Raw genomic sequence first — 24,700 nt, 5'->3', positions numbered from 1 at the left:
TATATATATATATAGGGTGCGGTTATAATGAGAACCACATTTATCGTTAGAACATAAGAACAATTAAAATCAATGCATATGCTATATAAATTAATGCATTCGCTATTAAATTTAATGCATCCGAAAATAATAAAATTTTTGCTCCCTTCAGGATTCGAACCCAGGATCTGCATTCATCCACCAAGATGATGCATCCACCGTAGATCTTGATGATCGAATGGCTTAAAATGGTTCTCCGTTCTAATTTTATTTAGTGGTTCTTATTTGAACCTCTCCCTATATATATATATATATATATATATATATATATATATATAGGGGCGCGCTCCAGTGAGACCCCCTATTTTTCGTGTAACATGAGTACAATGAATAAGACATATAATACTAATGAACAAAACATATATCTAATGAACAAGATGTATATACTGATGAAAAATAAAATTTTAAAAATTCGTAATGAATAAGACATATAAACTGATGAACAGAGTCGTATATACTGATGACCAATGCAGTATATACTGATGAATAACAAAATTTAAAATATTCTGCTCCCTCCAGGATTCGAACCCTGCGAAAAAAAATCACCCTCCAGATACAATATCAGCCATAGGATTGATAAAATAAACGCACCAGATCGTGCCCTAGATCTCACTAAAATTAGAGGGTCTCATTGGAACGGCCCCCTATATATATATATATATAAATATATATATATATATATATATATATATATATATATATATATAGGGAGAGGTTCTTGAAAGAACCATAAATAAAAGAAGTCCGGAGAACCATTTTCAGCCATTCGATCATCAAGATCTACGGTGGATGCATCATCTTGTTGGATGAATGCAGATCCTGGGTTCGAATCCGGAAGGGAGCATTTTTTTTAAATTTTTTTAGTGCATTAATTTTAACAGCGAATGCATTAATTTTTACAGTGGATGCATTAGATTTGATGGTTCTCCCGTTCTCACAAATAATGTAGTTCTCTCTAGAACCACACCCTATATATATATATATATATTTCAGTTTTTTTTTTCGATTTTTACAGAATCAAATCGAATTCTTTTGAAAATGAAATTGAACCAAATTGAAAAATCAAAAAAATCGAACCCTATTTTATTATTTCGATTTTGATTACTCCCTCCGTCCCACGAAGCATGACACAGTTTTCTTTTTGGTCTGTCCCACGAAGCATGACACGTTTCTAAAAATGGCAAAAAATTTACCTTTTATTTACATTTTCACTTTTTCACCTACCACACTTAACACAAAAAATATCAATTTCTTAATTCTCGTGCCAAAAAGAAGTGTGTCATGCTTCATGGAACGGAGGGAGTATTTTACTTACCGCTACTGAAGCTGCATGAATAATTTGTTTGAATTTTGTCCACACCAGCTGGGCAGTGATGTCCTAATCCTACCTTGAAACAACAAACCTAATATAATTACAATACTGATTGATAAAATTAAGTTTAATTAACCGGAAAGTAGAAGATTGTCTCACGTGTTGCATTCGCATCACATAAAACGTAACCAAAAATTTCATTTCCATCTGTACATGTATAGATGATTGTTGCTTCTAGGTACAACAAAGAATGAATAAATAAATTGAATGGGGTAGAAATGTAGGATACAATTTGTACACCTCTCTACTTAAACACTTCATCTTCTGTGCAATTTCTCACTACTTCTTTCCTGAAAAGCTTCCCTAGCTGCATTTTTAAGCTTCAGAGACATCGATGCCAGCCTACAAGATTGCTTGGCAAGTTGGCACAGAGATGAAGATCATAACTGCTATGATCAAATGGGATGCAAGAACTCGTGTAGTGACGAGTGAGATTCCTAGAGAATTTAGACAGCGGAGCGCGACGTCGTGCCATTGCACATGCACTCTGGGATCGGGTACTTAGTGACATCCCTCCCAGATTTGCTGGTCCTGAGCTCCGGCTGTCCCATGGAATCCTGGTGCAAGTCAAGAATCACTCTATTGAACTCGGATTCGGGAAGCGAAGGGTTCAAGAAGTATGGTATCATCTGTCTTTTGTTAGGGATAATAGTCTTCTTGTGCCCTGCATAGGCTCTATGCCCCTGAATAGCATGCCCCATATTCCCACCATGCGAGGCCATGAACACATCACTATTCTCAGAGACTATGTCGTCCACAGCTGCCAGAAGGGAGGGCTTGTTTGCTATCGGCTCGAGTTCACCGGCCAATGCAAGGTCTTCCTTGTTGTAGAAATAAGGAAACTCTGAGGTGAGTGGCAGCAGGGCTTCTTTTCCACCCAACGGAACGCCTCCTGCCCAGTAGATTCTCGTGCTCTTGGGGGCTCCCAGAGCTTTAAGCAACCTGAGCATACGAAATGCCGTGCATATGTTTAGAAACAACAGTCATAATAAGGAATTTTACGCCATTTGTGAATTCGAGCAGTAGAGCAAGACTTACCTAGCAACTTCCAAAGCGTTCAAGGGGCAGAGGCCTGCGAGTTTCCTGTCATGATAGGTCATGTTTGATCTTGAAGTCAAGAGCTCGGGGCGTGCCTTTCGTTCATTGTTTATCATCTCATCGTAGTCATGAGTTAGGCCAGGAAGACAGCCAGTCCTCACCCACACATCCTTCTCCATTCTCAAATGAAGAGCAAGATAAGGTCCCTTGCTTCTCATTCTCTCTGTAAGTTTGTTACCAAGTTCCATGATACGAGGGGAGAACCGCAAAGCATTAAAAGCCACCTACATGTTGCATAGGATGAGAACATACAAATCTCGAAATGTACAGCAACAGAATAAAAAAGTACAAGTATGATGTCCACAAAAGGCAGTTGTTTCTTCAAAAAATACCTTGCAACGAAGCTTTTGGAGATCGGAAGGAAGATCCTTAGAGAGCCTCGAATCCAGGCCGCGTAGAAGTAACACACCTTCCCTTCTAAGCTGCAAGACACATTACTCCTTTCAATAATTTGTTATTAAGTATACCAATATTTAAGTTTGTACTCAATTTCATCATCACCTTTCTTAACATTCTAATATGAGTTTCAAAATATTGGAAGAGTCAAAATACATTACTAGAAACTCCAAAAACGTCTAGGCCGGCCTGTCGAAATAGGAGGCTTTATATCATTTAATAAATTAGTGATCAATACCACTAACTTGTCTTGGCCAAGTTGTCTTCTTTGAACGATTCAAACTTTAGAGTCATCTCAACAACTTTTGCAGCTCAAAATTAAGTTCAAAACTGATAGCAATCCAGATAATAATACTAGAAACCTAGCTCTAGTCTTAACACAAGTAGATAGTAAGACCAAGAAACATAATGTGATGACATGGAAAGAAGTAGAATAAAAGAAATTACCTTTTTATGATAATGAGAGCGAATCCAATCAGGCGATGCATGAAGGGGAGTCCTCTTCTCCTCGACCGGCCTCGTCATCAAATGTGTCGACGGAAGAGATGAAACTATTCTCACATCATTCGCCAAAACACTCTTGAAATGATCCAAATCGAATATATCACCAAACTCACTGCAATAACCCCAAAAAAAAAAATCAAAATGGAAAAATTATTGCGAAAAACACAAATAGGATTTGAAAATTGGTGAGAAAAGCAAACCTTTCGTCAGCCCAAATAACATTCTTTTGTAAAATGGGCACAACCAAAGCTGCACCAAGAATCCTTGAGATGACAACAGCATCAATAATCTGATTCCTCTGCTGATTCATGCCTCCAGCAACCACCACCATCAAATACTTTGTCCTGTCCTTGACAATCTCGCCGCTTTCTCTTCGATATCTGCCGCTGAAATCCAAACAAGGCCTGTACCCCATTCCGTCAGGCTGCTTCCAGAACTCACTCTCATCACCATTTTCTAACTCAGAAATCGAAACGCCGTTTGTGATTGCCGCTTCACTCTCTTGAGATACAGAACAAGGAAACTGCGAAAAGGGCATCGAGGCGTCGAAGTTGAACAGCATCTTCAACATCCAGAGGAAGCCCAGCAGACAGATGAGGAAAATGAAGAATCTTGAGCTCTTGAGGAAAACCCTAAGCTTTGAACATGAAGTTTGCTGCTTCTTTTTGGGGGGCTGCAGCAAAGAATCGAGCGATGACTGCGAGATGGAGTTGATGATCTGCGAGGGAACGGAAATGTAGCTCTTCTTGTTGCTCTTGGACACCGCCATTGCAGAGTTGATGAAGAAACGTGTGGATTTTAGGAGGAGAAAATGGTTGGAACAGTTTTAGATGTGACTGTAATTAGTGATTTATTAGTGTTGAGGATTTTTGTTGAGCTTTCTAGGAAATGTTTTAAGTTGACAGAGAAAGAGAAAAGCGAAGTCCCAATAAAAAAGAAAGAAAAGGTTGGCAGAGTGAGGAAAGTGGTGGCGGCGGGAACGCGAAAACCTGTTGGATTACGCGTTGGGTCTCTGTTTCGTATTGGTTAATTAAATCGCATTATTAGGAGAAGGGTGTGTGCTGTCACAACTCTCTCCTCGATTTTTATTTTTATTAAACTACCGTCACAAAAAAAAAAAAAAAAAAAGTGTTAAATATACTTAAATATTTATTTTTCATTTTTAGGCGATTTTTATCCCTAGGTATTACTCCATTTTGGGTCAGAATAATTCCGATCAACTAATGAAACTATCTATTCTAGCAATTTTACTGATTATAAGTGCCTTTTAGAATTTAAACATAGTACACCACGTTTTTATTAGCGATTTAAACAAACCATTGGTTGCAAACAACTCGATTCGAAAAAAGTTTATTTAAATTCATTTAGTGAAGTTGACAAATAAATAAATCAAATTTAAGTTTGATAGTATTCAGATCGTTAGCTCGTGAACAAGTTCGTTAACTGACTTAACTTGAAAATTATAAATATTTGTATTTATTTATTAAAATTAATAATAATTGTATTAAAATATCTAATTAACTATGTTTATTAAATAAAAAAATTATCATTTTGAATGAAATATTTCATTTTCAAAAAAAAAATTAATATTTTGAATATAACTTTAGAAAGTTTGTATAGACTCGATTAAACTCATGAACATCAAAATATTCAGTAAACAAAGTTTGGGATTCGATTCAATATTAAACAAATCAAATTTGAGTATATACCGTTATCCGGTTCGTCTTGATTCGACTGTACCCCTAATTTTTATCATTATTTTTTCGTTTTGAAGATGGAAATCATGCGGAAACTTTGCTCTCCTAGTAATTAACTAATTATAGTGTCTCTACATCTTTAGATTTTTACTGATATTATTGCATTATTGAATATTGAAGATGAATCATTATATTTTCTTTTTTTTCACTTTTGCTCTTAACAATAGTCAATAGCTCTTTAAACTATAGTCCTTGCTGATATCTTTGTGCGCTCGCTTTTAACCCACTCAATATTTATTTATATGTTATTTAAATTTTATAGGGTTAAGGTACAGATACCCCCTAAACATGACCCCCCTAGAGCGTATACCCCCCCATTCTCCAACTTGGTACAAATTACCCCCCAAACTCGACGGAAAGTATACATTTAAGTCCAGGCGTTATACGGACGTCTAACACCGTCAAGAAAAAAAAATTGCCGCTGCAATTCCGGGTTTGGGATCTTCGCCGCCGCGTCGCCCCCTTCTGAACTCCGGCGAGGGGTCGCTATCTCCATCTCCATCCCATCTTCATTTATCCTCTCTCGAAATCTACCGAAGAAACGAAGAGAAGCCTCAAATCTGAACTCGAATGGAGCCCCAGTTTTCCAAAATTTGGGATCGCCGCTGCAACTCCCGGCCATCTCAGTCGCCGACGGCGTCGCCTCGAGGAATCTGGTATTGTCAGTCGTCATTCGTCCTCCTCTCTTTCTCTCTGGACCTAGCGCCACCGATTAAAAATGATAGTGTCTCCGTTCTTCATACGATTTCCGGCGAAGCTTATAGGTGTAGCTCCCTTCTTTATTTTCACAGCTGCCTGCGTTTCTCCGGCGAGCGGAGAAAGGTCCATCATTGCTACTTTCTCCTGGTCGATGGCTCGACGCAGCCGTGCTGCTGCTGGATTCGGGGATGGTTACGCCGCTGCCGCCGTTGAGGACCTTCTCCGGCGAACGGTCAGCCCCGTTGCTCCACTTCCGGGCCCAGCATTAAATTAAAAAAAAAATATTTTCTTAACGGCGTTAGACGGACGTCTAACGCCTGGACTTAAATGTATACTTTCCGTCGAGTTTGGGGGACAATCTGTACCAAGTTGGAGAATAGGGGGGTATACGCTCTAGGGGGGTCATGTTTAGGGGGGTATCTGTACCTTAACCCAATTTTATATATGTTTATTATTTATAACTTAGTAACAAAATAATTTGACAATTATTTATTATTAATATAAAAGATAGTAATAATTATTGCATAAATATTATTATAATAAAATTAACAAATAAAAAATTATTTAAAATTAAACGTACACCACAAAAATAATTATATAAAGGCATGCCACTCAAAATGATTTAGAAGAAACGTGCATTTCATTTAATTGCTTTGGTTTTTTTTTTCAATTAAAAAAAAAGAAATGAAATAAAAAGAAAAAGTAGCAAAAAATTAATAAAAAAATTACATGAGCCCAATTTCAAATGATGCAATACCATCCATATCCCCTCTCTCCTACAACCACCTGCACAAATACTAAGTGTGCATATGATAGTCTATTAGTAAAATGATTAATATCTAATGTTAAAAATCTTAGTATTTATATTCATCATAACACAATTTTTTATCTTTTTTATTTAATATTAATTTGTTAAAAAATACCCCTAATTATAATTTTTATTTTTGAGAATTCCCTAATGAGAATTTTTGGGGATGCATGATGCATCTACCCAGCATCCCTTATTGAAGATGGTCTTGAGCGAACAGCTGCAATTGATGCCACCTTTGTTGATGAATCTATGAATTTCCTTATTCGCCCTTTGAAAAGAAAAACATTTCATCGTTATGTTTGTATCACATGATTCACATTGATAAGTTTTTTATTTGTATAATTACATCTTCCTATTAAACAAAAACCCTCAAATTATAGTTTAATTTCTTATTTTAATTTTCTTGTGCAAGTTTCGTTGAGGACATTTGATATTGGCTTCTCAAATACACTAAAATATCTAAATAACATACTTTATTTAATTATCCCATGAACTTCAAAAAAAAAAGTAATGAACGTTTACTTTGATGGATAAATTATCCATGGAAAATGATAGGTAACAAAAATTTAGGCCTTTAAATGTCTCCTTTCTTTTCCCACATTTTACACAAAAGAGAAGTTCACATTTTTTCCTTCTTTATTTTCACTTTAAGGATGTATAATATTATTTCTCCAAAAATTGAGGGATAATATTATCCATCCTTGAAATGAAAATAAGGAAGAAAAATGTTTTTGTGTCAAATATTGAAAAAGAAATGAGATATTTAAAGGTATAAATTTTTGTTATCTATATTTTTTCATGGATAAATTTATCCATCAAAGTAACCGCAACTTTAAAGTAATTATAATAACTTACCATTGAAAATTGTGCGTGCTTGGGTGCTACCGTGCTAGTCCCTTAAGGGCTTTTTAATTGATCCCCATTCTTAGATAGTCTTTCTTTAACATTCAAGTTCAACATTCAAGTTCTCTTAAATTAGGCTCTCTAATTTTTACTTCTATCTTTTTTAATTTAAATATATTCCAAAATTAAATTAAATATTAAATTTAACAACAAAAATGTCATAAAAATTAAACTTAGACTTTACATTAATTAAAAAAATTACAATTATAAAAAAATTATTACAATAACTAAAAATATTACATATTCCATTCTTTCTGCCGACAGTAAATTTTCATAGCTAGATTTTTGTGGAAATCAAATTCTTCTGAACTCATTCTAGACGTATCTTTGCTCATAATTTGGAGTCGGCTAGGTTGTATTGCTCCTGGCTAAAAACATCTATAGATTTTGCCACGTTTTCCATGACCGCGACGTATTTATCATTTTTTCCCCTTTCATTGACGACATACTCGACTTTTTTTAGGGGTTAAGCAGACCCAACTTGTAAAAAAACGTCAACCAGTATCTCATATATGATGATGTCCAAAAGTTACAACGTCCAACGGAATCAACAAGGGGAAGAGGGGAAAAAAGGATAGAAGGCATACATAGGTGTGTCTTTTACCTTATATCGCTTGACCGTCTTTTAACCTATAGGGCTTGTTGTGATGCATGAGTAGGAGGACGTCATCGTGTACCCCCCCTTCGAACGCTTCGAAGAATGGACGTTGTCGCCAGTGAATGCGAATATTTGAGATTTGCAGAGAACACGCCACGCCCCTCGGGTATTTGAATAGATCCTCATGTTTGAATTGGAAAATTTCTTACGTCGACGTCGTCATTTGGTCATCACTCATGTTGCTCCCCAAATTGACTCGACATATTTCGTGGATGGACTCCTAAATCTTGATGTATTTTTAGACACGTTGAAAGTGCGACTTAATTTTCTTGTTATGACATATAATTATGTTGGGAGGTCGTTGCTCGTTAAAATGAGCCAACAATTCTTTCTAAACTACAAAAATAAAATAATATAAACATTAAAACTTTGGCCAAATGAGTTATTCAATATTTTAAAAATTTTGATTGGGCCATGCAATTCACGCGCCTCGTCTCAAGCTCCCCCGTAGCTCGCGCGCGCCAACTAGATGCTTTGAATGCCAATAGTAAGAGCAACTTGCCTGAGAAAGTTACTGAATTTGCAATATTTTTTCATTTACTATTAAGGGATAATTGCGTGAAAATACACAAATTTTGCCAAAAATCCATATTTGACGCGAAGTTAGGCTTTTACATTTTAATACACCAACTTTTGTTGTCGTCTAAATTTGACACGACTTATTCTTAAAAATTCAAAAAACAACCCATTTTTGTAAATAATTATACAAAGACCCACTTATGCTATTATTTGGGACATTTAAACCAAAACAAGATATTTCCTTATGATGTTTTCTTTTAATCTTTGATCCGCGCCTAAAATGGATTAAAAGAAAACATCATAAGGAAATATCTTGTTTTGGCTTAAATGTCCCAAATTATAACATAAGTGGATCTTTGTATAATTATTTACAAAAAGGGATTGTTTTTTGAATTTTTAAGAATTAAGTCATGTCAAATTTGGACAACAACAAAAGTTGATGTATTAAAATGTAAAATCCTAATTTCGCGTCAAATATGAATTTTTGGCAAAATTTGTATATTTAGGTGCAATTTTCCCTACTATTAACATCGATTTCGTCAAAGATTGCTCTAAACAATAATTAAAAAAAAAAAGAAAAAAAGAAAAGGGATTGCTCTAAACACTTTTAAATGAGCTTTAATATTGTCAACGAGGGTAGAAAAAAACATGACATGAAGGACATTTCTGAAATTTAACAAGGTTTAGTAAGTAAATTTTGATGGGAATGTGGGTTTGTCGAGTCGAGAAGAAGCCAGCTGTATTGCACTATTCTACTTTGACAGCCATGCTCTTTTGTTGGGTCTATGTTGCTTTCCTCTTTGACCCAAACAACCTACACCAATTATTAAGTTGTTAGCCCTAATAATTTTGATGCCTCATTAAAAAAGTACTAAGTAATAATTTTTAGGGTTAATAGTGTTTTACGTCCCGAACTTAATTTCAACATTTTTAATAAAATGTCCCGAACTTTCATTTTTTCCTAAAACGTTCCAAATTTTCAATTTTTTCCATAAAATGTTCCGCTATATAAAATTCGGTGATGAAAAGATGACAAAAAATTTCGAACTTTCAACATTTTCCACCAATAGTAGTTCCTACTATGATTTTTCAACAATGAAGATTTTCAAAATATTTCATCCACGCAAGATAAGTTATCTTTCTGTTACCAAATTTTATATAGCGGGACATTTTATAGAAAAAGTTGAAAGTTTGGGACTTTTTATGAGAAAATGAAAGTTCAGGACATTTTATGGAAAATGCTGAAAGTTCGGAACATAAAACAATATTAACCCTAATTTTTATGCATTTTTAAATAAATAATAAAAATATTTATTTTTTATTTTGAGTTCCATCCGTATATCATGACTTACAATCTACTCCCAATGGATAATAGGTTCATAAGTTGATATTTAAATCCAATCAGTATGAACTTAGGGGGGTGTATTCGTTGTGGAATTTGATGGATTTCTATGGATTTTAAAAGTTTGGGTGTATTCGTTCAAGACTTTTAAAAGTCTGCAGAAATCTAGGTGTATTCGTTCAAGACTTTTAAAAGTCCATATAAATCTGGGTGTATTCGTTTTAGACTTTTTAAAATCCCTACAAATCTAGGTGTATTCGTTATTCCATTGACTTAAAATCCGGAATGACTTTCATGGATTTCATCCAAAAAATACACACGACGAAATCCGGCCAAGAACCATGAGAATTGAAATCCATGAAGTTTTAGGGGGGTGTATTCGTTCCGAATTTTTATAGATTTTAAAAGTCCGTGGATTTTAAAAGTCTATAGAATTCTGACAGATTCTTAATGATTTTGAATGAATTCTTGATGAGATTTTTAATGAATTAGCGAGAATTTGACGTGATAATTTCGGATTTGAATTCCACAAATGCAGCGAGCGCTGGGCACCCACGGGCGATAGAAACGAAGCCAGCGGCCGCTAGCATACCACGACCGCTGGATACCCAGCGAGCGCTGGGGTCCAGCGAGCGCTGGCATTGTGTTATATATATATGTTTGAGCGGCCGCTGGGTGCCCTAACTCTATTTTCCTCCTTTTCCATTTGCGCCGCAGCCTTCCTCCCTTTCCATCCGCGAACCACAGCTCTCAGCCACCGCCATTTTCTCCTTCTTTCCACTTTGTCCGCTGCCTCTCATCTCCACCGCACTCCACCCCACGCCTAATTTTGTTATTTTCTCCAACTCCAAACGCAGCTGCACACACCTCCTCTTCCCACCCAACCCAACGACCTTCACCACCGATCTCCACCGCGCAAACGCTGCCACCCAGCCCAACGACCGCTGACAACAGACAATATGCCGCCGCGAACAAAAAATGCCAACATCAGGAGAGAGGAAGATATGGAAGAGGAATATTCAGAGCAAGAATATTCGGAGCAGGAAGAGGAGGAGGAAGATCTCTCAGAAATGTACATGTGTCCCTTTCAATTGAATTCTGAATGGGAGGGTGAAGTATTTAAAAAGTTTAACGAATCAGAGATTACTACTCCTCATTATTTAGATTTGGAGTTGATTAAGGATCTTCAACTTGATGGTAAAGTAATGAGATTGCTGAAGAATTTGGGAATGGATACTTTTGCTAGGAATATTAAGTTTTCTGGATATGATCCTCTCTGTTATGAATTCTTAACTACTATGTCTGTGCGTGGTGATAAAAAGAAGATTACAGTTAGGATGAATGGGAGGGACTATACTGTTAGTTTGGCAAGAATGAAAGCTACATTTGGATGTTCTTCTAGTGGGCAATCTGAGAGACCTCGGTCATTCAATGCAAATCAAGCTTGGATTGAATTGACAGGGTTTGATAATTGGAATTCGTCTGGTATGCCGAATGGATACATTAAAGATCCGGCATTGGTCATAGTGCACAAATTTCTTGCATATAATGTGTCTGGAAAAGAGCAGGCAAATAAAGTGAATGCAAATGAAGTGTATTTGTTGTCTTGTGCTTTAAATGGCACAAAAGTTTGCATTTCACAATTTATTTGGTCAACTATGACTCAGATGCAGAAACGGTCTTCTGCTCATGCTTCTTTTTGTCCCATTGTCACTGGTTTGGCATTTGCATTGGGAGTTTTAACTAACACCGAGGTCGCTCAGGATGGTCATGAGGAAATCAAGCCTGAATTAATTGATTTTAGTGAGCTGAAAGGAGCTCAGTTGATTTCTGATAGATACACTATAGTTCCTCATGCAAAAAGGCAGTGTGTTAGATCGTTTGTTCACTCCGAGATTGCAGCTGGCCGTCGTCCTCCCATTTTTGGTGATTCTGGGGCCGGCACATCATCCGCAGCTAGTGGGAATGAAGAAGAAGATAACGAAGACGAAGATCAAGAAGAAGAAGAAAGGGGCAATGAAGATCAACAAGCTGGTGGTTCAATGTCGGGAGATTACTATCAACGATTTCATGATGATTTGACTTCATTCCGTGATCATTTCGACGCTTCAATTGGATCATTGAGGCAAGATATGAATGCCCGATTTGATGCACAAGACCAGCAGATAGCCGAGTTACAGCGTCAGTGGGAGGCGTGGAGACCTCGTGGGTGATTCGTTTAAATATTAAATTTGGGATGAATGTTTGGATTTTTTTATTATTTTGGAGGATTATGTTTTTTTTAATTTGAGTACTGTATCTTGATGCATACCATAAGCTGTGGTTGATTTTGTTTAATATTTTGGCACTTTGAGTACTGTTCATTTGATTTTGAGTACTGTTCTTTCGATTTTGGCACTTGATTTTGAGTATTGTTCTTTCATGTTCATATGATTTTGGCACTTGATTTTGGGATGAATGCCACTTGATTTTTTTTTATATGTTATTCTTGGCATGTTGCTTTCAAGTGATCTTATTTTGCTCTAAATGAAATTCTTACTTGTATAAGTGGCTTATTTTTACTACAGAAGTTATGTGATGTTATTGAGTATATTGTTGGTGAAACATTCAAAGTTGCAAGCTGCCAAAACATTTTGCGATTGCACCCCATGACGGTTATGATAACTGCTTACGTCTCTGCCTATGACCGTGGCTGGGATATGAGTTCCTTCTATAGCTCCGATACAATCCAAAAATAAAGTGAATATGTTATACAAATAAAGCACATAAAATTGATATACTACAATAACTTCAATATAATATCGAAATAATACATACCTTAAAGAAAGGATAAAACCGTGTACTTTCCCGAATTTTAGCTGGAATTGTTGTAGTCGGCTTAACCATCATGTCCGGTGCTATGGTGTTCAATGCTCTCAAGATTTTGTTGAAGTTCTGACTAGTAGCAAAATACGAACGACCAAACCTTTGACGAACATTACAATAACGATCGTTGTGTCCAACAATGATCAAGAATGTTGCCACCATTTCTTCAACAGTTGTGTATCGTGTATCTTGAACATGAGTTTTCTCTCTAATGATCTGGCATAATTTGAGAAAGACATCCGGATACATTCTATACAACTGTCGAAAACTATTTGGATCTCCATCGAGCATATTACGTACAAAATGGAATCCTTCCCTAGTTTTTGGTCGTCGCATCAAAGAGTTGTCAATGGTCGGAGGCATCGTCATAATTCTTCCCAATAAAATGATAATTGTCTTAGTTGCCTCCATCAAAAGCCTGACCTGATCATAATATTCAAGCTCCATTTCTGTTTCAATTTCATCTTCAAGTTCATCTTCCATTTCATCTTCAATTTCATCTTCAATTTTATCTTCATAATTCATGTTGTAATATAAACAATGAAATAATAATTGAAATAATAATAAAAGCAATTGACTAAAAATATTAAAAAAAAAATACTTATTCATTAATGAAGAAAATAAAGTCTTAAAATAAAAAACCAACAAAACAATGTACTCATATAAAGAGGGTATAAAAAACGATCACTATTCCCTACGCTGTCTAATCTTGAAAGTTATCCATCTTTTACGTTCATCAACAGTCATTCTCAAAAATCCATCTTTTTTGGTCTTGGTATCAAGCAAGTCAAATGCTTCGGTGCGAACGTCTTTAGTCAAATCTTGGATTTCTTTGATAGCATCCCAAGTTGTATAAGTTTTTCCCCTTTCTTTCTTCTCTATCATAGTATCTCGTTTCACCAAGAGGCTTTGAACTCCTTCTATTGTAGTAGTGATTTTCTTGATTTCTGCCATGACTTCCTGATTCGAACTATTTTCAATGTGACCAGAATTTATCTCAAATTGACCTCTACTTCTTTTGACGGGAGCTCTTCTCTGACTGGATTCCACAGACACTTCAGGAAATACCAAAGGTGATTTGGAACCGGATGATGGCGGATCGTCTTGAGTAAGTCCTACAAACGTCTCAATTTCAGCATCATAATTCAAATCCTCTATGTGCGGAACACTATTTTCCTCAGTTCCTAGTGTCCTAGCATCAGTAGCACTGCCCAATCCAATTGAGTTTTTCCCTACCGCCACACCGTTTCCAACAGCAATTTCCAAGTCTTCATAATCCGAACAATTCCCATGGCGCAAGTATGCATCTTTTGGGTGAGCCTAACATAATAAAGAATATATTTATTAATTAACTATATTATTTAAATAACATTATTTTAAAAGTATAATTCCTAATAAGTTTACCTGACAGTATGCATCCCAAACTTCATCCGGGGCCGTGAACTTTTTAGCGGTGTTGTCATAGCCAAAACCAGAGTTAAACTTCATGAGTGTTGAATAAGCAGTCCAACGGGTCTTAAACCATTTGATACGGCTTAGGTAGTGGTTACAAGTCTTATTACACCCAAGTCTTTTATTAAAAACAGGTAGTATTCTTTCTTCAACAGTTGCTTTGCTAAATATACCACTATTATCACGCCATTCCCGTTTTGCAGACTCAACCAAAATTTCTAATAATACATCGCTTTGTTCCTTAGTCCACGGTTCATAGACTGCCCTCTTTTTCGTGCCTTGTTGTTGAGAATCTCCCATGATTGAATTACTAGACACAAAATATATATACGTATATAGTACTATAACAATGAATAAAAGAAAGTATAAATATAAATAACAAAAACTGTAATCAACTCACATGCAATAAAAAAATAGAATATAGCTGCTAACAAATTATAAAGATACAAGGTTTATGCAATAGACAAATTGAATACCAAAATAGTATAAAGATACAAGATTTATGAGAGAATACCTTGATAATAGTTAATGCAGAACCCTAAAATTCTGTTTTTTCTCGAGTCTGGATCGTGATTTGGTGTGAGGAAGAAACTGACGGCTATACGAGTATTTATAAAGTATTAGCTGGGCCCAGCGAGCGCTAGGGCCCAGCGAGCGTTGGATCAGCAGCACCTTGAGCCCAACGAGCGCTGCATGCCAGCGATCGCTAGCTTCTCCGAGCGCTGAAGCCCAGCGCCCGCTGGCTTCGTCAGGCTCGAGCGCTGGGTCCAGCGGCCGCTGGCTTCTTTGCCGCGGGCGCTGGAACCCAGCGAGCGCGTGATTTTGGCAGATTTGTGAATTCTCGTGGTGTGTCGTCGGATTTGTTGATGCCTATTTTTTGAACGAAATCAATGAAAGTCATTCATTCTTTAAAGTCCATAGATTAACGAATACACCTAGATTTTAAAAGACTTTTAAAAGTCTTGAACTAATACACCCAGATTTTAAAAGTCTTGAACTAATACACCCAGATTTTAAAAGACTTTTAAAAGTCTTGAACTAATATACCCGGACTTTAAAATGTTAGCCAAAACATGGAGGCTCCACCACCACAACTTCGAGAAAGTTGTTTGCCACCACCACAACTTTGCCACCACCAAAGTGGAAAGTGCAGCCCCATTAACTTTGAGAAAGTTGGGATGTGAGGTGGAATCAACTTTGAGAAAGTTGGGATGTGAGGTGGAATCAACAAATGGAGGCTATAAATATGTGCATCGCAGCAACTTGAATAGCATCCCAAAATTCACAAAAGAAGTCTTGTGAAAGAAGTGCTAGAGAGTGAGAAAATATTGTGAGAGAAAACTTCAGTGTGGAAGTTAAACACGAGTGATAAAAGTGAGTCGAGAGATAGCCTATGTGTAGGCAAGATACAAAATACAGTGTGGTATTTTTGTACTCCTCATTTTGTGAGATTCTCTAATATATTGGGGTGGGTCCGTGGACGTAGGCAGTTTGGCCGAACCACGTTAAATATCGGTGTCATTATTTTTCCCGTCTTAGATAATTTATATCTTTGATATTGCTTTCGATTTGATAATGGGTGGAATTATTTGTGTATATTTCCCAACAACTGGTATCAGAGCCACGTTTGTGGCGGTCTGATAATTTTCTTGTGCTGTTACTATTCATCGTGAATAGTGATTTCGTTGTGAACAGTGATTGTTCTTTTGTAATTCTTAGTATGCTCTGTGGTTGCAGTAATTACTGAACCTCCACATCAGAAAAGAATTACTTTGAGAAAATTATCTTGTTTATCAATTGGGAGCAGTTACGATGGGCGACGGAAAGATTACGATTGAGAAGTTCGATGGTACGGATTTCGGTTTCTGGAAGATGCAGATCGAGGATTATCTTTATGGAAAAGATCTACATCAGCCCCTCAAAGAAAAACCAGATAAGATGGATCCGGACGAGTGGGAGCTGCTGGACAGAAAGGCGATGAGTGCAATACGTTTATCGCTGTCCAGGAACGTTGCCTACCACACGACTGGAGCAAAGTCAACAAAAGAGATGTTGGCGATTCTGGCGGAGATGTACCAGAAACCATCAACTGCAAACAAAGTACATTTGATGAGACGATTGTTCAATCTAAAAATGTCCGAGAGCACACCAGTGCAGAATCATTTGAACGAGTTCAATATGATCACCACACAGCTGAGCTCGGTGGAGATCGAGTTTGATGATGAAGTTCGTGCCCTAATATTGCTATCTTCTTTGCCAGAAAGTTGGGCCGGAACAGTGACAGCAGTTAGCGCTTCATCAACAAAGGCAAAGTTGCGCTTTGACGAAGTAAGAGATCTGATGATCAGCGAGGAGATTCGCAGGAAAGAATCTCCATCTACTTCAGGGTCAGGGACTGCACTGAACACGAAATATCGAGGAAGATCGAAAGGAAGGCAGAACAGGGGAAGGTCAAAGTCCAGAGGAAAGAGCCAATCCAGGACGGATAAGGGTTCAATCCAGTGCTGGAACTGTGAAGAGTTCGGGCACTTTAAGAATCAGTGTAAAGCGCCACCGAAGAAAAAGGATCACAAAAAGACAGCGAACGCAGCCACAACAGAAGATGTAGGCGAGGCGTTGGTCCTGAGCGTGACCAGTCCGATGGAGTCGTGGGTGCTGGATTCTGGAGCGTCTTTCCATTCATGCAGTAATGAAGATATAATTGAAAATTATGTCTCTGGCGATTTTGGACAGGTGTATCTTGCTGATGATGAGCCCCTGAAAATCGTGGAAAAGGGAGATGTGCGAGTTGTGACATCCAACGGATTCGAGTTGAAGCTGAATCAAGTCAGACATATTCCTGGACTGAAAAGGAACTTACTTTCAATTGGGCAGCTTGATGCAGAGGGCTACACAGTGACATTTGGCTGCAGTAATTGGAAGATAATCAAGGGAGCTATGATTATAGCTCGTGGAAAGAAGGAGGGCACGTTGTATATGACAACTAACTCCAAAGATTGCATTGATCTTGCAGGAGGAGTGAACAATGCAGATTTGTGGCATTGTCGGCTTGGCCACATGAGCGAAAAGGGGATGAAGATAATGTGTTCGAAGGGTAGGCTGCCTGGCCTGGAAACTGTTGAAGTTGGCCTGTGCGAGGATTGCGTGTTCGGAAAGCAGAAAAGGGTAAGCTTCTCGAGAGGCGGCAGAACCTTGAAGACGCAGAAACTGGAGCTGGTCCATAGTGATCTATGGGGACCGGCGCCTGTAAAATCCCTTGGTGGCTCGGAATACTACATAACCTTCATTGATGATTCCACTCGAAAGGTATGGGTTTATTTTCTTAAAAATAAATCCGACGCATTTGATACTTTCAGGAAGTGGAAAGCCCTTGTAGAAACTAAAACAGGGCTGAAAGTAAAGTGTCTACGATCCGACAATGGAGGAGAATATGAACTTAAGGAGTTCAAAGACTACTGTGCTGAGAATGGGATTCGCATGGAGAAAACCGTGAGAGGAACTCCCCAGCAGAATGGTGTAGCAGAACGGATGAACAGAACACTAAATGAGCGAGCAAGATGCATGAGGCTGAAAAGTGGGTTGCCTAAGATGTTTTGGGCAGATGCAGTTAACACAGCTGCATTCCTAATCAATAGAGGTCCATCAGTTCCATTGGAGTTTCGGATACCTGAGGAAGAATGGACAGGAAAAGAGGTAAACCTATCTTTTCTACGCATCTTTGGATGTGTTGCTTATGCTCATATTGATCATGTTAATAGAAGCAAGTTAGATGCTAAATCTCTTAAGTGTACGTTCATTGGTTATGGTGGAGACGAGTTCGGTTATAGGCTCTGGGATGAGCAGAACCGAAAGGTTATTCGAAGTAGAGATGTGGTTTTCAATGAACAGGTGTTGTACAAGGAAAGAGTGAAAGCATCTAGCCCTGGCAATTCTGATTCCCAAGTAGTCGAGTTAGACATCTCAAACTCGAGTGGGAGCAAGGAGAGCCAGAATTTTGAAGAGGTTCCAGATGAGGAGCCAAGAACCCCACCACCAAACAATCCGCTGCCACGACCGGTTAGAGAGCGACGTGCACCTGATAGGTACTCGCCCTCTAACTTTTATTTACTACTTACTGATGGTGGTGAGCCTGAATGCTATGCAGAGGCAGATACTGGTAGTAATAAGCGGATGTGGAGAGTTGCTATGGATGATGAGATTGCATCTCTTATCCTAAACGGCAATTGGGAACTTGTAGAGCTCCCGAAGGGGAAGAAGGCATTGCATTGCAAGTGGATCTATCGAATCAAGATTGAAGCTGATGGTAGCAAACGCTACAAGGCAAGGCTGGTTGTCAAAGGGTTTGAGCAACGATACGGTATTGATTATACCGATGTGTTTACTCCTGTTGTGAAACTGACCACTATTCGTTTAGTGTTGAGCATGGTAGTTGCAGAAAACTTATTGTTACATCAGATGGATGTAAAGACAACGTTCCTTCATGGTGATTTGGAGGAAAACTTGTACATGACACAACCCGAGGGATTCGTGGTGAAAGGAAAAGAAAATCTTGTGTGCAAGTTGAAAAAGAGCTTGTATGGCCTGAAGCAAGCTCCGAAGCAGTGGTATAAGAAGTTTGACAGTTTTATGTTGGAGATTGGCTACGCGAGATGCCACGCTGATGATTGTTGCTACTACAAGAGGTTCGACAAAAGTTATCTTATCCTTTTGCTATACGTTGACGATATGTTGATCGCAGGAGCTGATGCAAAGGAAATGGATAAGTTGAAGAAGCAATTGTCTGAACGATTCTCCATGAAAGATCTTGGAGAGGCCAATCAGATTCTTGGCATGAGGATCAAAAGAGACAAGGCGGCAGGAAAGTTGTATCTTTCACAAGCCAACTACATTGAGAAGGTATTGGAAAGATTTAACATGCAGAATTCAAAGCCGGTGAACATCCCGTTGGGTTGTCACTTCAAGCTGTCGAAGAAGGAGTCGCCATGTACAAAGGAGGAACGTGCCGAGATGATAAAAGTACCTTATGCATCGGCAATAGGCAGCGTTATGTACGCCATGGTGTGTACAAGGCCAGATATTGCACATGCAGTGGGAGTAGTGAGCCGATTCATGGGTGATCCGGGCAAGCAACATTGGGAAGCAGTCAAGTGGATTCTTCGTTACTTAAGAGGTACCACGGAAAAGGCTTTATGTTTTGATGGCAAGAGTGCCAAGTTGGTTGGCTATGTTGATGCAGATTTGGCATCAAATGACCTGGAAGGTCGGAAGAGTACAACCGGGTATGTATTTACTTTTGGTGGTACTGCTATTTCTTGGTCTTCTAAGTTGCAGAAGATTGTCACGTTGTCTACTACGGAAGCTGAGTATGTAGCCGTGACGGAAGCAAGCAAGGAGATGGTATGGTTGCAGAATTTCTTGGGAGAACTTGGGAAGAAGCATGAGAATAGTACACTCTTTAGTGACAGTCAAAGTGCTATTTTCTTGGCTAAGAATCCAGCGTTTCACTCAAGGACAAAGCACATTGAGTTGAAGTATCACTACATCCGTCACCTGCTGGAGATGAAGATCTTACAACTTGAGAAGATCCAGGGAAGCAAGAACTCAGCCGATATGTTAACCAAGACAGTTGGCAAAGAGAAACTGGAGTTGTGCTCAACTTCAGTTGGTCTTCTACAGTGAAGACAGTAAGGCTGCTGCGATGATCAAGGTGTGAAGACAGATTAAAATCAGTCTTCAAGTGGGAGATTGTTAGCCAAAACATGGAGGCTCCACCACCACAACTTTGAGAAAGTTGTTTGCCACCACCGCAACTTTGCCACCACCAAAGTGGAAAGTGCAGCCCCATTAACTTTGAGAAAGTTGGGATGTGAGGTGGAATCAACTTTGAGAAAGTTGGGATGTGAGGTGGAATCAACAAATGGAGGCTATAAATATGTGCATCGCAGCAACTTGAATAGCATCCCAAAATTCACAAAAGAAGTCTTGTGAAAGAAGTGCTAGAGAGTGAGAAAATATTGTGAGAGAAAACTTCAGTGTGGAAGTTAAACACGAGTGATAAAAGTGAGTCGAGAGATAGCCTCTGTGTAGGCAAGATACAAAATACAGTGTGGTATTTTTGTACTCCCCATTTTGTGAGATTCTCTAATATATTGGGGTGGGTCCGTGGACGTAGGCAGTTTGGCCGAACCACGTTAAATATCGGTGTCATTATTTTTCCCGTCTTAGATAATTTATATCTTTGATATTGCTTTCGATTTGATAATGGGTGGAATTATTTGTGTATATTTCCCAACATAAAAGTCTGCAGAAATCAGTAAAAATCCGGAATGAATACACCCCCCTTAAGCGAGCGCTGAGTTCCAGCGCCCGCGGCCAAGAAGCCAGCGAGCGTTGGAACTCAGCAATCGTTGAGAGTGTCCAGCGGCCGCTGGGTGTGCGAGCGCTGGGAATAATCATTGTAAAAACCCAGCGACCGCTGACTGTTAATCTGGCAAACAGATTCTGAGTTGCGCGGATGTGATCAGTAGTAAAGGCCAACACAATGTGTATTCGCATGAATTATGAAAATCGAATCCACAAAATCTGTAGAAGTGGAAAGCTTGAAGGATATCTTCTCATCCAACTGGGGATTGTTGAGCATCAGCAGCTTATTGCTGTTCAATATAGCTTGAGCCAGTAGTTCTTTGGCCTCATCATGTTTCTTGCGTAGGATGTCGCAAAGCTGCAAGCAACAATGATCACAAATGAAGGAAAAAAAATGAACTCCACAAATGCTAGCTTCTTCAAAACTGGAATCATACAAAAAGGGCAATCATTCTTACGTCATCAAGTTCCTTGTTGCAAGCATCAACCAGTTTAATGTTGCTCTCACTTTTTGTCGAGGATGATATCTCTACTTTTTGAGAACCTTTTCTGTTGTTTCCAAAAAATTCCTGCGTATTTCACAGATCATCAGGCGTGAGTATATAATCCAGAAGGTCAATGCTTATAATCTGCTTATAATTCTTACTGAAAATTGGTGATTTTGTTGAATCAATGCTTATAATCTGCCAGTTCATTATCAATGATTATTCCCAGCGCTCGCTGGAACCCAGCGGTCGCTGGGTTTCCAGCGCTCACTGGAACTCAGCGGTCGCTGGGTTTCTTCTAGCGGGCACTGGTTCTCCGCGGGTCCTGGTTTCATGGAATTCAATTCCAAAATTATCCCGTAAAGTCTTCGAAAATCAGTGAAAATCGGGGTGAAATCCAACCAAGAATTCTTTGAAAGTCGTCTGAAATCTATGTGAATTCCATGGACTTTTTAAAGTCTGTGGAAATCCACAACGAATACACCCCCTTAGTTTGATTATAAAAAAAATCAAGTGACGAACAAAAAGATATTTTCACGGATTAAGCAGTAAATACATTCCTAATATTTGTAGAAGAAAATAAATAGAGTATTATTATTTGTGCAAATAAATCCTTAAGAGGGTGTTTGGCTGAGCTTATAAGCTCCTTCAAAGTGTTTGACAAAATAAGCTTCTAAAGAGCTTATAAACTTCCAAAAAAATAAGTTCTTCTACCCCAATTTATTTTTTTATAATCTCATATGCAACAATCCTTTTACAAATATTTTTCAACTATAATTTATTATTTTCAACATATATCATTCAAGTTCATTTTTCTTCGATTCTCTCTCTAGCTTGTAAGCTCAATTATTCAAACACTTTGATACTTATAAGCTTTTAAAAATTACATCTTATAAGCTCCAAGAGCTTATAAGCTCTTTAAAATAAGTTTAGCCAAACACCCTCTAAGTATATAAATTGGGGCAAATAAATTTCTAATGTTTACAAATTAGAGCAAACAAACCCCTATTTGCCTCAATTTATAAACTTTAAGGATCTATTTAATTCACAATGCAAATGTTACGAGTGTTTTTGCTTCTTAATTATATAGATAAGAAAAGGTTCAATGGAGAAATGTAAATATTGTTAGAAAGGATAAACAATCTCATCTACTCAATTAACATAATCTAACGGTATATGATCAATCCTAAATTCAGTGTCCAAATTTTGATGAATGAACGTTGTTGGGGTCCTGGACGGTTGACTGACATGTGTATGGGGGGGGGGGGGAAATACACATGTGGGCTATTTTTCGCAATCAAAACAAACTTAACTAATTTCTAGTTAGAAAATAGGTTGTAGACAGATACTGAAGATGCTTCAATAGATTGACATCAGTCGAGCGCTTGAGCTTAACTGATGTCCATGTAAGGCTTCAGTCTATAGTTTGTAAAACAGAGTAGAGTTATTAATGGTTGTGACTATCGGTTGAGTCGTCAGTAGGATTAATAACTCAGCAGTGGAATTTAAACTTAGTGCGAATAGCCTTTAGAAAAAGTTTGTCACTTGTAAAATCCTTAGTTACACTTTTCAGTTAATCCAGTTCAGTTGAAAACAGATAAGCACAGATAAAAGAAGTAACTGAAAGCAGGTAAAGAACACAAGGATTTTTAACGTGGTTCGGAGACATCTCTCCTACATCTACAGCCAAATTATTTGTCTGACAAACATTATGGGCTTATGCTTAGAGGTGCACAGCAAACCTTCCAATCCACCCTGAATTGGATTTAACACTTAGCACCCCCTGACACTGTCGTGCCCACTCAACTAATGCTAAGGTAATTAGAGCCAACACCTTTAAGCTGAACTCCCTCTTGGCTTTCTGGGTGCTAAGGAAACCGAACGGTTTAGTTTTGAACCGCTACTAAACCACAACCAACAACAGTTTAGTTTTCTAGTACTAAACAACAACCACTCAAACTCACTTTTCTCTCGGTTGAAAAGGGGTTTGAACTCTTCCAACTAAGATTACTGAGAACAGGCTCTCGAGTGATCCATTCTAAGCTTAGGATAAAACATGAAGTGCCTAGACTTGAGTTTAGGTAATCAGCTAGACTAATTTTACAACGTTGATTACTCCCTTCTTCGATTCGAAATCTATCTATGAAAGTGTTGGCTCTCTAATTCGGTAGAGCTTCAGTGTATGTCTTCGAATCTATTTTTGCAGTTGTTCCTCGAGCTCTATTTATAGGCGAAGTCTTGAATAGATCCGTTGGAGAGATGATCTTCAAGGTTTCTGCCGTGGGATGTCGCTTCTTGGGCTGAAGTGGCAATCTTCGGATACTCCATTTGACCGAATCTTCAATTGTTTTCTCCTCAGAGTATGGTGTTTCTGCATCTTTACACGTAAAGGGGAGCTCTGGCATATGTACGAATGATCTCCAAATCTTCAGCGATTGAAATGACGTATTGTGATTTTGACAACTCCTATCAGATGCTCCCGTTATATTTGTGTATGCGAGATTGAGTAATCCCGACACGTTATATGACATTGAGACGGATGCACACGACGAGTTCCAGCATATGTTTGTTGCTCTTGGACGTAGTGATTGATACGTCTGACATAACTTTGCATGTGCGGACGTAACCAAGTATAACGAGGCTGCTGCAATGAATTAAAAATAATTAGATTCATCAAATAATACAGAAAAATACACCCCGTGCACGGAAAAAGCCAATCGTGCACAGTAGGACAAACCGTGCATAGTATAACCCTACACTAAAAACATTTTCAGTGTATAAATGCAACAATTAAAGGGTATAAACATCAAATAAACAAGAAAAACACAACCATGTTCAAGTAAACCCAAACTGTGCACAACCGTGTATAGAAGAGAACTAACTGTGCACCCATGAACCAACAGTACACGGTTAAATCGTGTGCAAAATACTCATTTAAGTGTTTATTCGTGCTTCCCCTTCAAAAATAAAATGTTTATTCGTGTTTATAAACATTATAGGAAGCATAAAAACACAACCATGTACCTAAAAGAACTAACCGTGTGCAACTGTGTCCTCAAGAACTAACCGTGCACGGTTAGTTCAAAACGTATTCTAGGTTCCAGATTTCATACATAAACACCTAATAATCAACTACCGTGCACTAATAAACATTACACGACACTGAAATTCAAGTTTTGTAATAGCTCGGCTCCAGACTTGACGGCTGCCCCCACAGACCAACACGGGTCTTTTTCTAGCGTATTTTGTCCTCACTCACACGCTCCCTGAGAAACTTCCCAGGGGGTCACCCATCCTGGAATTGCTCCAAGGTAAGCACGCTTAACCTTGGAGTTTCTTCCACGTGGGCACCAGAAAAGAAGATGCACCTTGTTGATATGAGTAGCCCAATCAAATCATTTAAGCTCTCCTCGAATATGCAGTCTCATACCTGCATA

General features: G+C 38.2%; 2 protein-coding genes across 2 annotated transcripts; both read right to left on the bottom strand.

Annotated features, from left to right (window-relative positions):
* Positions 1-1,529: 1,529 nt before the first annotated feature.
* LOC131015950 (O-fucosyltransferase 20-like) lies at positions 1,530-4,407 on the bottom strand. Its single transcript, XM_057944472.1, has 5 exons — positions 3,610-4,407; positions 3,353-3,521; positions 2,842-2,931; positions 2,450-2,733; positions 1,530-2,353 (listed from the first exon to the last, which is right to left on the bottom strand). Exons 1-5 carry the CDS (start codon positions 4,176-4,178, stop codon positions 1,858-1,860), a joined length of 1,608 nt encoding a protein of 535 aa, XP_057800455.1. The 5' UTR covers positions 4,179-4,407; the 3' UTR covers positions 1,530-1,857.
* A 9,243-nt stretch (positions 4,408-13,650) lies between these two features.
* Positions 13,651-14,715, bottom strand: LOC131018854 (uncharacterized protein At2g29880-like). The gene is made up of 2 exons (XM_057947553.1): positions 14,368-14,715; positions 13,651-14,283 (listed from the first exon to the last, which is right to left on the bottom strand). Exons 1-2 carry the CDS (start codon positions 14,713-14,715, stop codon positions 13,651-13,653), a joined length of 981 nt encoding a protein of 326 aa, XP_057803536.1.
* Positions 14,716-24,700: the final 9,985 nt, after the last annotated feature.

The sequence above is a fragment of the Salvia miltiorrhiza genome, chromosome 3 (genome assembly GCF_028751815.1).
Source record: "Salvia miltiorrhiza cultivar Shanhuang (shh) chromosome 3, IMPLAD_Smil_shh, whole genome shotgun sequence".
NCBI lineage: Eukaryota > Viridiplantae > Streptophyta > Magnoliopsida > Lamiales > Lamiaceae > Salvia > Salvia miltiorrhiza.
The sequence above is the reverse complement of the archived record's forward strand: the minus strand, read 5'-3'. Positions and strand labels throughout refer to the sequence as shown.

Bases quoted from the DNA above. Each gene is read 5' to 3' on its own strand.
- LOC131018854 (XM_057947553.1), bottom strand. From the start codon at position 14,715: ATGGGAGATTCTCAACAACAAGGCACGAAAAAGAGGGCAGTCTATGAA. The intron at 14,284-14,367 runs GTAAACTTATTA...TTATTATGTTAG, and splicing joins TTTGGGATGCATACTGTCAG to GCTCACCCAAAAGATGCATA.
- LOC131015950 (XM_057944472.1), bottom strand. From the start codon at position 4,178: ATGGCGGTGTCCAAGAGCAACAAGAAGAGCTACATTTCCGTTCCCTCG. The intron at 2,734-2,841 runs GTATTTTTTGAA...TGCAACATGTAG, and splicing joins TCCAAAAGCTTCGTTGCAAG to GTGGCTTTTAATGCTTTGCG. The intron at 2,354-2,449 runs GTAAGTCTTGCT...TCGTATGCTCAG, and splicing joins AACGCTTTGGAAGTTGCTAG to GTTGCTTAAAGCTCTGGGAG.